General features: G+C 45.9%; 2 protein-coding genes across 2 annotated transcripts; both read left to right on the top strand.

Moving 5' to 3' along the window:
- The first annotated feature begins 3,551 nt into the window (after positions 1-3,551).
- On the top strand, positions 3,552-8,490 carry LOC122375483. Its single transcript, XM_043354890.1, has 3 exons — positions 3,552-3,604; positions 7,394-8,351; positions 8,463-8,490. The coding sequence occupies exons 2-3, from the start codon at positions 7,396-7,398 to the stop codon at positions 8,488-8,490; spliced, it is 984 nt and encodes a 327-aa protein (XP_043210825.1). The 5' UTR covers positions 3,552-3,604; positions 7,394-7,395.
- Positions 8,491-12,397: 3,907 nt separating this feature from the next.
- Positions 12,398-13,946, top strand: LOC122375482. Its single transcript, XM_043354889.1, has 2 exons — positions 12,398-12,762; positions 12,802-13,946. Exons 1-2 carry the CDS (start codon positions 12,484-12,486, stop codon positions 13,873-13,875), a joined length of 1,353 nt encoding a protein of 450 aa, XP_043210824.1. The 5' UTR covers positions 12,398-12,483; the 3' UTR covers positions 13,876-13,946.
- Positions 13,947-14,006: the final 60 nt, after the last annotated feature.

The raw sequence follows: 14,006 nt of genomic DNA, 5'->3' as shown, positions 1-14,006 counted from the left end.
CTGATCCTGGCGCCGGGGCTTCATTCATGCTAAGGCGCCCAATCACAGCGCCGCATTTCAGTTAGTGTCGGGCGCAAAAGCTACTATGCTCCGCCCCTCCATCACGTGACCCTGCCCTCACGTGGCATCAGTCACGTGGTGTTTCCACTTCTTGGCGCATGGCGGCGCTAGTCTCGCAGGGGCGGTGGTAGCTTGCTCCCCCGCTGTCCGGGGGTGATGGGTAGCAACTGCTGGTGACTGTACGCATGCTTCCAGTCTTCAGGTATAATACCTGTTTCAAATGAGTGTTTGAATATTATATAAAGAGGCACGGAAAGCTCTTTTGCAGCTTCCTTTAGTATTCTTGCTGAAATAGCATCGGGACCACAAGCCTTATTTGCTTTAAGGCTTTCGAGATGTTTCAAGATGTCGGTTTGAACTAAATCGATAGTTGTAAGTTTGCTGAACAGTCTGGCATCATTTCTACTTATTGGCATATTTGCTAGACACTCATCAGTAAAAACACTTGAAAACTGCTCATTAAATGTCCTAGCTTTGAGCTTATCTTCATGATAAACTTGCCCATCTTTTTCTATTAACCCGATTCTTGGATCATGCCTGTTAAATTTATAAAAACCGAAAAACCGCTTGAGATCACCTCCACATTCATTTGCCAATCTAATCTCAGCTGCTCGTTTGGCCTCTCGAATTATCTTTTTGAGTCTCGATCTGGCTTTGATATAATGCGATTTATTGTCAGCCGATGGAGCTCTTTTGAACAGACGAAATGCTGTTTTCTTTTCACTAAAACTCTTTTGCACATTACTGTTAAACCAAATTGGTTTTAATGGTTTTCCTGACAGCTTTCTTTTCATAGGAATAAAAAGATCTTGGGCCTCTGCTATTGTTGTTTTGAAAATACTCCACATTTCGTGAACATTTTTCCCTTCAAGCATTCGTACCCATTTCATGCTTCTAAAAAATGCCCGAATTTCCTTTTGCAAAATTTTGGGTAAGGTTTTGTCTGATGCTTGTTCTCTTTAATTTACATTTAATGTTGAACCTTATAATCACATGGTCACTGTTACCAATTGTTTCACCCAATGTGACATCTTCAATAAGACTTTCGTTGTTGGTTAAAATTAAGTCAAGTATTTCATCTTTTCTGGTGGGCTCCAGAACATGTTGAGTCAAAAATAGTTCATCAAAGTTTTCCCTGAATAGCCTCGTTTCCCCAGTAATAGATGTTAGACCCCCCACAAGTCTGGGCAAATTGAAATCCCCTAAAAGAATTGTTTCACTGATAATGCCCTTTTCTATCTCATCAAGCATGGCAAGATTAGTTTGTTGTGTTTGATTGGGAGGTCTGTAGAAAGCACCTATTCTTATTTTATCGTTTTTGCCTAAGTTAGGAAAGATATCGATCCAAAGAGATTCGACGTCGTTGGACGTGCCAATATCGCTCCTTTCAAAAGGTCTTAGATTTTTCTTTACGTAGACCAAAATACCTCCACCTACTTTGATTTTCCTTTGGTAGACAAACATGTCATAACCAGTAATATCATAATCTTGCGTACGGTCCCCTAACAACTTTTCATTGATCCATGCCTCCGTTATAACAACCACATCAAGATCCTCGGTTAGTATGTAAAGTTGTAGCTCTCCGAATTTATTTCTTATACTCCTAGCATTGGTATAGAAACACTTGAGGACGTCCCTAGAGATATTTCTATTTGAGACTTCCTGACCTGTAAATGTCACTAGTTTCCCTGCTGTAGTTCTTTCTCATAAAGTTCACTCAGGAGTAACACCCCATTCCTACTTAAGTGATAGCCATCCATCGAATAGAGGTCCCTCCTATCCCAGAAGTTATCCCAGTAGTCTAAGAACTCTATATTGTTTTTCTTACAGAGTTTCCTTACCCTTTCGTTAATCGCAATGGCCCTCGATGACCATTCTGTACCAGCACCAATTTTGGGCAGAATGCTAGTAACTAGGCCTTTCCTCCCAGACTTAACCAATTCTGTGATCACCGTCCTGTAGGTATCAATGAGTTCCTCCGAGTGCGTGTTTCCAATATCATTGACACCACCGTGCAATATGACAACACTGTTAGGGCTGCTTCCTCGAATTACGTCATCAAACCTATCAGATAAATCCCTAAGTTTCGCCCCTGGCAAGCACACTCGCAATCGCTTGTCCCGGTTTCGTTCACAGAACGCTCTATCCATGAACCTGATCCGAGAGTCTCCATAAACTAGCACCTCCCGTTCCCCTGGCTTACGAGCATCGGAATTTTCACTAAAAACATTAGACACCGTTTTGCAGACTGTGTGACGACCAACAGCTGCCTGACCATTCCCCTGCAGACCATGTGTTGAATTTAAACCATCATCAGTCGAACTCTTTTCTACATCCCCCGATAGTTTAGCCTCGACGGGTCTCGTTCCTTTGTGACTTATTCCAGGCGACGAGTCACACAGCAGCGCATCTACTTCCTTTACATTTTGCCCGCTTTTAAACAGTTCCTTTGACAGTGTCTCTTGTCTCAATTTTATGTCTCTTACATCCTCCCGCACCTGATCGATACTGAACTGCATCAACCTAATCGCTTCCATCAAGTCCATTAATGTGACACCTAAAAAGGAAGGGCCTGGTAATGGCAGATTTCTGTCCATTGTTTCCATACTTGTACTCACACCGTTTTGACTAACGCAACCCCTGTCGTGTGTGACCTGAGAAGTGTAGAGGTTTCCCCTGTCACCCAGACGGTGTGACGGCGGTCCCTCTGGCTGTCCTGTAGCTGTCGGCTCCTCCAGCTGTCTTGAATCCAGCCCTGGGGCCGCGGAGGGTGGGATGGTCGCCTGCCCCTTTGGCTGTCCGGAGGCCAGACCTGGTGCCACGGAGGGTGGTGTAGTCGTTGACTTCTCTTGATGCCTTGAGGCCAGCCCTGTTGTTACGGAGGATGCTGACGACAGCTGCCCTCCTGGCTGTCCTGAGGCCGACCCTGGTACCCCGGATTGTGGTGCAGTCGTCTGCCGCTCTGACTGTGGGTTTATAGCCGATGCTTTACCTTCGGGCGGTGATGATGGATTCTCCTGCCGTCCGAAGACTGATACGGATGCTCCAGTGCCCGCTAGTTCACGGTGGTGCACACAGAGCCAGATGTCGCTCTGTTCCCCAACGCAACTGGTATGTGCCATTTTCTGGCATGAACTGCTCGCACAGGACCGTACTCCCACTGTCTTCTTGCCTCTCAGCCTCCTGTACGTCAGTGGCAAAAGGCACACCGAGCAAAACATTGCCTTTGATTCTTCCTCTGACAAAGCCCGGCTTATCTTCTCCTTCATGTCTGATTGAATGTTTGTCATAGGAAAGCTTGCAACTAAATGATCCAAGAAGGGGACTAGATAGTGCTCCGTAAAGATCATCGCTGCTCCCGTGCCGTCCTGTCCCTTTTCATTTGACTGTATCAAAATAGTTGAAGTGGTGTAGTAACACGTCATAGCTACTTTCAAGCGTTTGTAAACCAGTTTCATGAATACCTTTGTACATTCCCGTCCCGGCGGCGGTGGAGGTCGGACGCTCCGAGCGCGAGGGTCGCCGGCCGTGCCCTGAGGGACAGGTACCGGGCCGGTAGGGTCGCCTAGCCGCGCCAGTTACCGGCCGGCCGCTGGAATAGCCTTGTGGAACGCTTGTGTTTGTGTACAGTGTGTCTAAAAAGAATGTACCGTCGCCACTACGTGGCGCTGGTGTCGCGAGCCGGTAGTTGGCTGAATCCGCACCAGACCACACATTCCCAAGCGCTAGGTGACAGCTGCGCAGCGGCCGGTAGTAGCGTAAGCCCGAACCTTCGTGACACGACCCCCGGGGGGGGGAGGGAGGGAGGGGAGCGGGCGGGGCAGCGCGTGTAGGGAGGGGTGCTCCAGCAAGCCGGCAGTTGTCGCGGCCAAAGGTCAAGGGGTCACACACCAAGCGAACGGACGCTGATGTGGGTTCGTGGGGATCATGAACTTATGTGTGGTATAAGGTGCGTCTTGCGATGCACGGGTGATACGCCAGGTCTAAGCCAAAGGATTCAGGGGAGAGCTGAAGAAAAACATCTGGTCAACTACGGCGAATAATGGTGCTGAAAAATGGAAAGTATGGGTCAATGCAAGCCTTCATGACTATAAACAACTTTTCTGAGGACGCAAAAGCCAGCATTGAATAACGATATCCGGATCGAAATTAGCAATGATTTATAATTAAATGCCGAACTAATAGCGCTGCAAAACCCTCCTAGTAAATTGTCAAGTCGGATTATACCCACTTGAATTAAACTATCCTAAATAAAATTGTTAATTAACTTTCTAACACTGACGTTCTTTATCATACGATAAGTATGGGGTTAACCAAGATTCAGCATCTTCCGCATTCAAACAATCACCTGTAAGGCTAGAACATTAATGGCCAGGTAAAAACATGGTCGGGATTTGATTAACCGGATTATAAGTCGATTTTTTTTTTAGTCGGGATTTGATAAGTCGGATTTTTTTACGCCAACCGCATTTTTAAGTCAAGTCAGGTCACTGATCTATGACGTCATAAATGAGCAGTCCTAAAATGAACTGTGTGAAACATTTTAATAATGTATGCTATAAAATGATGCTATATAATGCTATAAAATGAACATTTTAGGACTGTGCTAAAATGTTCCAACTTCGCAACACCCTCAGTGCAGAGCTTTCATAGGGAGATGAAACTTACAGGATCTTATAGTATGATCGAGAGGTCTCACAACTTGTATAAATGTATATCTAGGATTTTCTGAAGGGTCGCCTGAGATTAGGTCAGTCTCTCACCATTAAAAGTCAGGGGAATATGGAAATTGCTAGTTTGGTCCGGAAATGATATACAACTATCTCAAATTCTCAAGCACACGGAATCGTGATTTCATGCGCTCCTTGCAAGGTCTGATGCTTCAATTTTGCTTTGTTGATCTTGCGTGACGTCATTTATCACGTAACATAAGGCTATCAGTTTTTCGTCAATAACTCCCGATCAACTAAAGCTACCGAGTCGATAAAGCCACTAATGGACATGAAAAGACCTGCCGAATCGATTGATATGCAATATGACCTCCTTTGACCAGCTTCGTGACCTGACGGGCTGTGACCTGACCTTGACCCGAGGTTAACACCTTAACTCTCGCCCGTATTGGTGTTTTTCCAGCCTCAAACGTATAAGGGTCCGTTGGACCCCCCCTTGCCGTTTCGCCCCTGATCGAGCTAGAGCTTCGCGGAAAAAACGAGCGTGTTGGCCGTGAAGAGAGGAAGTCGATGATACCCAATTTTAAGGTCCTAGGTCATCAGTTGACTTTCCAGGTCAGGTCAATGACCCAAAAGTCGGGGAAATCGGGACCTGTTAGAAAGTCGTAAAGCGTGGCTGCTATGGGGTTTTCGGGGCGCTGATCACGAATATCATGTTAGTTTTGATCACAGATGATGTCTTCATGCATTTAGGCCAGGTCGGGTCAGGTCAGGTCAGGTCAACCAGTAAGGGTAGTAGTAGTAGTTGGCAACCGCCTCTGACAGCTTCGCAACATGTTACGAGGGCACCAAAACTACTTCATAAATGTTCATATGGCTGCTAAATTCGAATACAGCTCCTAAAACTGGCCTAGAAACATGTAAAACTCGAAAAAGTGAACCGAGGTCATCAAAGGTCAATGACCTGACCTGACTTTCCGGTGACTTTGACACCCACCCTAATGCATGGGAGCAAGATCATATCCCATGTTTGAACGCTTAAAACCACGAAAAGACTGCAAACGCGCCGCTAATGCGAGCCGACATACGCCGAATCGCGATTCCGGCCAAACATGGTCTCGAAAAGTAGGTCGCAGGTCAAAGGTCATTAAGGTCAGGGTCATGACAATTTCAGGGTGGGTGTAAAATTGATTAACTCGAGGGTACTGAAAGTTTCGTCGCGATCGGCCGCTTTTTACGCGAGTTATTCGCGAAAAAACCGAGGGAGGGGGTCCGTTCGACCCCCCCCCCTCTATACGGGCGAGGGTTAAGTTGATCTCACCCAAAGAAAAAGTATACCATTCGACACGCCTGAGCTAGACAAACACGATGCTGCTAAAATCGCGGATCTGCGATCATTTTTAGCGAAGTTATTTACCAAAAACCGAACCTGTGCCTTGGGCCACTTGACCTGACCTCCGAAGTCATCGGCTGACCCTGGTCCTTAAATCGGAGACCAATCGCTGCATTTCGTAACGACGCACACGATCGTTTCTTTCGTGAGGCTCTAGCTCAATTAGGGGCGAATCGGCGAAGGGGGTTGTTTCCTCACTTCCAACCCCCAACGTCCCCTCGGTATTCAGAAAACCTGAAGGTCCGGTGAGGGTTAAAACGTTTCTCCTGAACGAGGAAGAAATGTGAAAGTCAAAGCTCTATAGACGTCCTGTAAAAGTGGCCATAATAATAAATTCGTTAGAAATAAGATGCTTTTTAAACGACTTCCTCATATAAAATCGGGTGCTGGGATCAATCTTATAAACGCTTTAGAATGGACAGGGTGTCACTGGCTAAAGTTTGGGTGCAGAAAACGGCTATTACCTAAATGCAAAATGGTTTTCATGCATTTCAGTCAATTGTATATTGTCGGTCCCAGTGGCCGAGCTAAAAAAAAAATCGGTAGTGTTTTGCATCTTTTACGCCCTAAGAAACTACACCATCTATCGAAGTGGGCGGGCTTATTTGAATGGGAGGGCGCGTTATGCACGAATCGTGTGCTTTTGTTTATTTTGGACTGTATTTTACCACATCCACTGCTGGTATCATTATTAATATTATCTAATGCCGTGAATACGACAGCATTCCATTTATAAGATTGGGCCAATGGAGTCGCGCCCCGCGAGCTCGGTTTTCCGCTGGGCCGCTACAGGTCAGGAAGTCGGTCTTCGCCTGAGGGCAGGACAAAGGTCAGCGAGGGAGCGCGGGGTCAGCCAGGTATCGCCAAGTGCCGAGCGAAAGCCGCTCCCTCCCCTCTCTTCCCCTCTTCTCCCCTCCCCACCTCGGTATAGATGGGGAGGGACCGAACTGCCAATGACATGCGAGCGGTCAAGGCCGCTCGCGCGGCAGCGACCCTGGCGGCCGGGTGCCGCAACTGGGATTCAGCCAAGTTACCGATTCGCCTCCTGTGGGAGAGCCAAACCAGGGGACATACTTTTTAGATATACTGTACGCCAGTACCCGTTCGCGGTGGACACAGTGATATTTTCGGCTCGTCTCGGTGTCGATGCGTGAAATGACCACGGACACTGGTGGATCGGAGCTGGACTCCGTGTTCGGTGACGCCGAGGACACTGATCGCTCCGTTCTGATAGGGAGAGGTGGCCGAAAACGTCAGTGTTCTTTCCCAGAGATGATGCAGGCTCTGGATGACGGACACGGACAAAGACGTCAAAAAAAGAGCAAGCGTTCCAGCAGAGAAAAAGACAGCGCAGAAAAAGGTGAGCACTCATGCCGTCTGGACGGCGAGTCCTTAGATGCCGTGAAATCAATTATAGATAAAGGCATCGAAAAGGTGACGAAGCTCATGGAGGAAAAGTTTAGAAGTATGGAGAGACGTATTGAAATCATGGAAGGTGAACTGTTCTTGAAAGATGCCGAAACAAACGTACTGAAGGACAGAGTTAGCTCTCAAGAAGCTACCATTAAGGCTCTACAGGAACAGCTAGAAGGCATAGATACCAACAGACGAATGAACAGCCTGATACTCAAGAGCGAGGAATTTGGAAAAAGAGAGCGCGATGAAGATATCGAAGGAAAGGTGATATCTGTCCTCAATCGACGCCTCCCTGAGGTACATGTCACCGGCAGCGACATCCAGACCGCTCACAGACTCCAGGGTGACAGCACAGTCATTGTAAAGTTTTTCAAGACCAAGGTTAAGGACGACATTTACGAGAGAAGGATGAAGCAAGCCAGAGTACAAAACCATGGAGATCGACCGGCGGCACCTCTCTATATCAATGAGTCGTTATCAGCTATGAACAAGGAGATCTTCAACGCTCTGCTCGAAGCAAAAAAGCGTAAAAAAATCTACACCGTGTACTCAAGGAGAGGTGCGGTCTTCTGCAAGTTGGACAGCGAGTCTCGAGGTCAGAAGATGGTCAGCATGGACCAGGTGACGTCACTCCTCGGCGGGGCCGCCCGTCCCGACGGCCGGCGTCCGGCGGCGGCTGGCGGGGCCGATGTCGATCGCTCCGGTGCCGCTGCTGCTGCTGATGTTCGTGCCGTCCGCGACGCAAACGACGACGGCGGCGGCGGAGCGCGCGGGGGCGCCCTGGACGCGCGGCTGGCGCCGGCGGCGTGGCGGTCTGGCCGAGCTGACGGCGGCTCCGGTCGGTCGGCTGCCGAGCCCGGCTCGGGCGGCGCGGCCGCGGACGGGCGACGGTGATCTGTCGCGACGGCTCGTCTCCGGTACAGCCTGGCGCGACGTCTGTACCTGGACTAATGCAGGTGACCACGGTTTCGTCGGCAATTACCTGTACAGGTAACAGTACCGCGGGTTGCAGGGGAGGGGTGTGTCGGTGTGTGTATTGCTGGGGGTACTGTTATCTCTTGAATTTCCTTGGAATGCAGGCTACATCGCGATGATCGTTCTGACAAGGGTCGCAGTGCTTTACTTTGTATGAAAGTTACGGAAACGTTACATAATATTATGGCGATGTGCTTTACATTTTGCGTTTCTTTTTCGTAAAGTGAGATGTAACGTTAGCTTGCCTACGTTTAAATAATGCGTATGCTGATTTTTTTTTGTTTTTTTCGCGCGAAATAAAAACGCCATCTGGCGGCCGGCCGGCGGTGCGGCTGCGGGCGATCGGTGCCGGCTCGTTGGCACAGCGTGCGTACGCTGCGTCCAGTGGGAGGGGGGATGGGAGGGTTCTACGGGAGCATTACGGTTCAAAACTCAAAATATTATCGAAACAGTATTACATTGCACTCCATCTATAAATTTCACAGATGGAGCGACGATGCGCATGCAGACCGTGGAATGCTAAATTTAGGAAATGTTTGTGTCTCCTAAGCTTAAAATAGCGTCACTCAACGTAAACGGGCTACGAGGCTGCGCTCAACGAAAAATGCCAAAAAGGCGTAAAATATTTACCTGGTTTAAACAGAAAGCAATAGATATTATTCTTCTTCAAGAAACGCATTCATCAGAATCAGACGCCCAGATGTGGTTAAATCAATGGGGAGGCAGTGGATATTTCGCTCATGGAGAGAAAAACAGCAGAGGCGTGGGAATACTAGCACGACCAAACTCTGGCATCGTTTTTAGCAATGTTTTTAGTGACGATAATGGTCGCTACATTATCCTCAACGCCGAATTCAATGGTGCTAGGATGACGATAGGGAACGTTTATGCGCCAAATCACGATAACCCAAGCATGCTAGAAGATTTTTGCGCAAAACTAAATGATTACGACGATAGCACGATTGTTGTAGGTGACTTTAATTTCTGCTTCGACTTGGGAAAAGATAGACGAAGTTCAGCAAGGATTGTAGCAAATAATAATAGAAACAAAGAAGTCATCCTAAGCCTGATGTCTGAAAAGAACTTAATCGATATTTGGCGTGAAATCAATCCAGTAAAGGAGGAGTACACCTTTATCCGAAATAACCCGACTAGTAGATCACGCATAGATTTTTTCCTCGTGAGCGAAACTTTAATGTACAGTGAAAAGAGGCCAAGCGCAAAGATTGTAGACGGATACCTAACAGATCACAAGTTAATTACTTTGTCGATAAATATTTCCAATGTTGACATAGGAAAAGGATATTGGAAATTTAATAATGATCTTTTGAAAGACGATCAATTTGTATCATTGATCCAAAACAGAATACCTGAAGTAATTAGTTCAAACGAACAAAGTGCCTCCTCCAGTACAATATTGCTGGAGACGACGCTTTGTGTTGTAAGGGGAGAAATCATAAAGTACGTTGCAACCAAGAAACGTATTTGTTTGAACGAACTCAAAGAAATCGAAATGAAAATAAATGAAAAGCAAGGTGATAATGCGTTGAATGGCGAGTGTGACGAACTGCGAAGGAAGAGAGATGAAATTATTTCTGATCAAACAGAAAAAGGAATATTTTGGAATAAAGTGCGCTGGAGGGCATTCGCAGAGAAGGGTTCAAAATATTTCCACGGCATAACTAAGCGAAATTTCCCCAAAAACATTACGAGAGAAATGTATATAAATGAGGGCAACCAGAGTACCATTACTAACAAAACCGAGGAAATGTTGGAGGAAGGAAAAAGGTACTTCGAAACGCTATTTGAACGCCGTATTAGGAATGAGTCACGAATTGACTTTACAGAAGGGTTAAGTCAAGTAACACAACATGATAGACAAACATGCGATGCAGACATTACGATGGAAGAGCTGACCCGAACAGTTTTTTCATTAAAAAATAATACCTCTCCTGGGCCATCAGGATACACTGGAGAATTTTACAAAGTATTTTGGTCAGAGCTGAAAACATTAGTATTCGCTACATGTAAAGAAATTTTTAGTTCCGGAGTAATGCCGTCAAATCTTAAGAAGAGTGTCACAGTTTTGATACCCAAAAAGAACAAAGATCCAAGAAGAATCGAAAACTTAAGGCCTATTAGTCTCCTGAATACATTTTACAAAATCATAACAAAGTTGCTAGCCACAAGACTAGCGAATGCTGCACCGAACATAATAAATGTAGATCAGACTGGATTCCTTAAAGGGAGATACATAGGTGAAAACATTCGATTAATACTTGACGTCATGCAGGCATGTAAAAACAAAAATATTCCTGCAATCCTACTAGCATGTGACCAAGAAAAGGCTTACGATAGCGTTGATTGGTCTTACATGAAAAAGACATTGAAACGATTTGGGTTTGGAAGAGACTTTTGTAGATGGATTGATATTATTTACAATGGTGGGCAGGATACATCATGTCAGGCAAATGTGCAAATAAACGGTAAATTGTCAAGCCCGTATAAAATTGAGCGAGGCCTTAGACAGGGATGCCCTTTGAGTTGTCTCTTATTTATCATATGCTTTGAACCACTTCTAGAGAGAATTCGTAAAGAAAATGCAATTAAAGGACTGACAATTAACGGAGCAAATGTTAACCCTCGCCGGCCGAGGGGGGGGGGGCGGGTGCCGCCCCCCCCCCCATAGGGTTTTTTCGCGATAGCTCCGAACACGCTGGCGATAGAGAGCTGAAACTTGGCATACCTGACCTTTGATCCAAGCCGCATCTTTTGACACCAACCGCATTTTTGGGTCAGGTCAGGTCACTGACCTATGACGTCATAAGTGAACCTCTGCACGGTCTTCAGATGTCGCAACTTCGCAACGCCCTCACTGCCAGAGGAGATGTCACAGGGAAATGAAACTTGCAGGATCTAGTATCCATTATGAGTCCCACAATTTGTATATCTCGGATTTTTCCTAAAGGTCATATGAGGTCAGGTCATTTTCGTGACCTCACCATTATAAGTCAATGGGGAAAAATGAAAACTGCTATTCTGGCGCCGGGAACGATCCCCAACTATCTCAAGCACACAGAATCGTGATTTTATGCACTCCTTGCAAGGTTAGATGCGTCACTTTTGCAATGTTGACCTTGCGTGACGTCATTTATGACGTCATCAAGGTCATATTAGTTTTTCGTCAATAACTCTTGATCAAATTGAGCTAGCGAGTCGGGAAAGCCACCAATGGACTCAGGAAGACCTGCCGAATCGAATGATATGCGACATGACCTCTTTCGACCAACTTCGTGACCTGGGGGTGCTGACCTGACCTTGACCTGAGGTCAACACCCCAAGTTGACCTGACCCGGACAAAAAGTATATCATTCGACGCGCCTGAGCGAGACGAACACGATGCTGCCTAAATCGGCGCTCTGCGGCCGTTTTTTGCGAAGTTATTCACCAAAAACTGAACCGTACCTTGGGGCACTTGACCTGACCTCAGAGGTCACCGGTTGACCTAGGACCTTAAAATCGGGTACCAATCTCTGCGTCTCGTAACGGCGCACACGCTCGTTTTTTCCGCGACGCGCTAGCTCCACCAGGGGCGAAACGGCGAGGGGGGGGTCGTACCCGCCCCCCCCCCCCCTCGGCCGGCGCGTATGTAGAAAACCAATAGGTCCGGCGAGGGTTAAAGTATCTAGCTACGCTGACGACTTAACGATTATCATGGATGGATCTGAGCTATCTCTAAATAAATGTATGGATACCTTTGAGGACTTCGAAACAGCATCTGGGCTGAAATTGAACCGGCATAAGTCACAAGCTCTATGGTTGGGTAGGAACGGACATTTAAGAAAGCCGATTTGCACGCAATTTAATATCCAGTGGCCAACGACACCCATTAATGTATTGGGCGTGAAGGTATCTAACAACCCGAATATTAACATTTCAGAAATAAATTATAATGAGAAATTTGTCATAATGAAGGATAAACTAGCGCCATGGATAGGTCGCGGTCTTACTCCATACGGGCGCGTTCACCTTTTGAAAACCGAATTGATATCTCAGCTGGTGTATGTTATGACAGTGCTTCCAGCTCCTCCAAAACCATTTATAAAAGAAGTAGAAAAGCTCATGTTCAAATTCATATGGGGCGGAAAGAAAGATAAAGTCAAACGTATGACATTAAAAAGTAAATATAAAGGTGGCGGCCTAAAGGTGCCAGACTTAGCACTTCAGGCACAGAGTTTAAAGGTTACCTGGATAAAAAGACTCCTAGATAAAAGCCACGATGCTAAGTGGAAGGGCCTGGTGACCCCAATGCTTTTTCTAAATGACGACATAACGCTGTTTCACTGCAATACAAATGCAAAGTACATAAAAAACACGGTAAAGAATACTTTTTGGGAGGAAACGTGCATTGCATGGAATAACATTAACGGAGCTAATCTTAGTGCCACAGATCAATTGCAAAATAGCATATTATGGGCGAACAAAGATTTGAACATAGAAAGCAATGCCAATATCAACAGGAAACATCTAATAGAAAAAGGTATCATTAGACTAGCAGATATATGTAACTTACGAAAGAAAGAATTAATGACAGTCAATGAAATTTCACAAAAATTTGGTGTGCACCCAATGGTTTCAGCGGCAATAAAAAACGCAGTGCCAACCGCTTGGAGCAATAAAATACGAAACCTTCAGAGAAGTGTCAATGCAACATCTATAGAACAGTTGCAAAATTCATCTAAACCAGCAAGATGGGCATACTCCAAGTTATTAGAACAAGTATTAGATACTACTCGGGGTGAAAAATCGCACACAAAGTGGGAAGCAGAGCTTGAAGGTGGAAGGCGGCTGAATTGGCCTGCTATTTACGCACGATTGCATTACGCTGTTGAAGATGTTAATCTAAAATGGTTGAATTACAGATGCATAAAAAGAATTTTACCAACAAACAAACTTCTTTTTACTTGTAACATCAAAGATACGGATCGATGTACGTACTGTCACCAGGTGGAAACAATTGGACATTTATTCTGGCATTGCCACCGAGTAAGGGCTTTTTGGAGCAGTATTGGTGAGTTATTTAACGGGCGCAATATTACATACAAAGTCGTAGTCACCGGTTTTGAGCACAACGATTCCGCGGTCTGCAAGCGCATCAATACTATTCTTTCATTGGGAAAACAGTTTATATGGTATAAGAGGGAATGCAATAGTCACTTATCTGAGCCCACATTCGTCACTTACCTGTACAACTATCTTAAAGTAGAAAGGTATGCTTATAAAATAAATGATCGAGAAACGAAATTCAACGATACCTGGGGCTCGTTGTTTTGCGCTTTAGCGGAGCGTGTAGAAAGGTAACCGCCTTAGAATATGAAACAAGCACTTTGTGACTAATTATTGTTGTGTGTCACGATGTTTGCGTAGTGCAACATGATGTGTACAGTTTTTTTTTTCGATGGGAAGGGGGGATGGGGCAAATGTCAGGTGTC

This window comes from Amphibalanus amphitrite, unplaced genomic scaffold (genome assembly GCF_019059575.1).
Source record: "Amphibalanus amphitrite isolate SeventyFive unplaced genomic scaffold, NRLGWU_Aamphi_draft 001851F_arrow, whole genome shotgun sequence".
NCBI classification, from domain to species: domain Eukaryota; kingdom Metazoa; phylum Arthropoda; class Thecostraca; order Balanomorpha; family Balanidae; genus Amphibalanus; species Amphibalanus amphitrite.
This window is presented reverse-complemented; position numbering and strand designations above follow the sequence as displayed.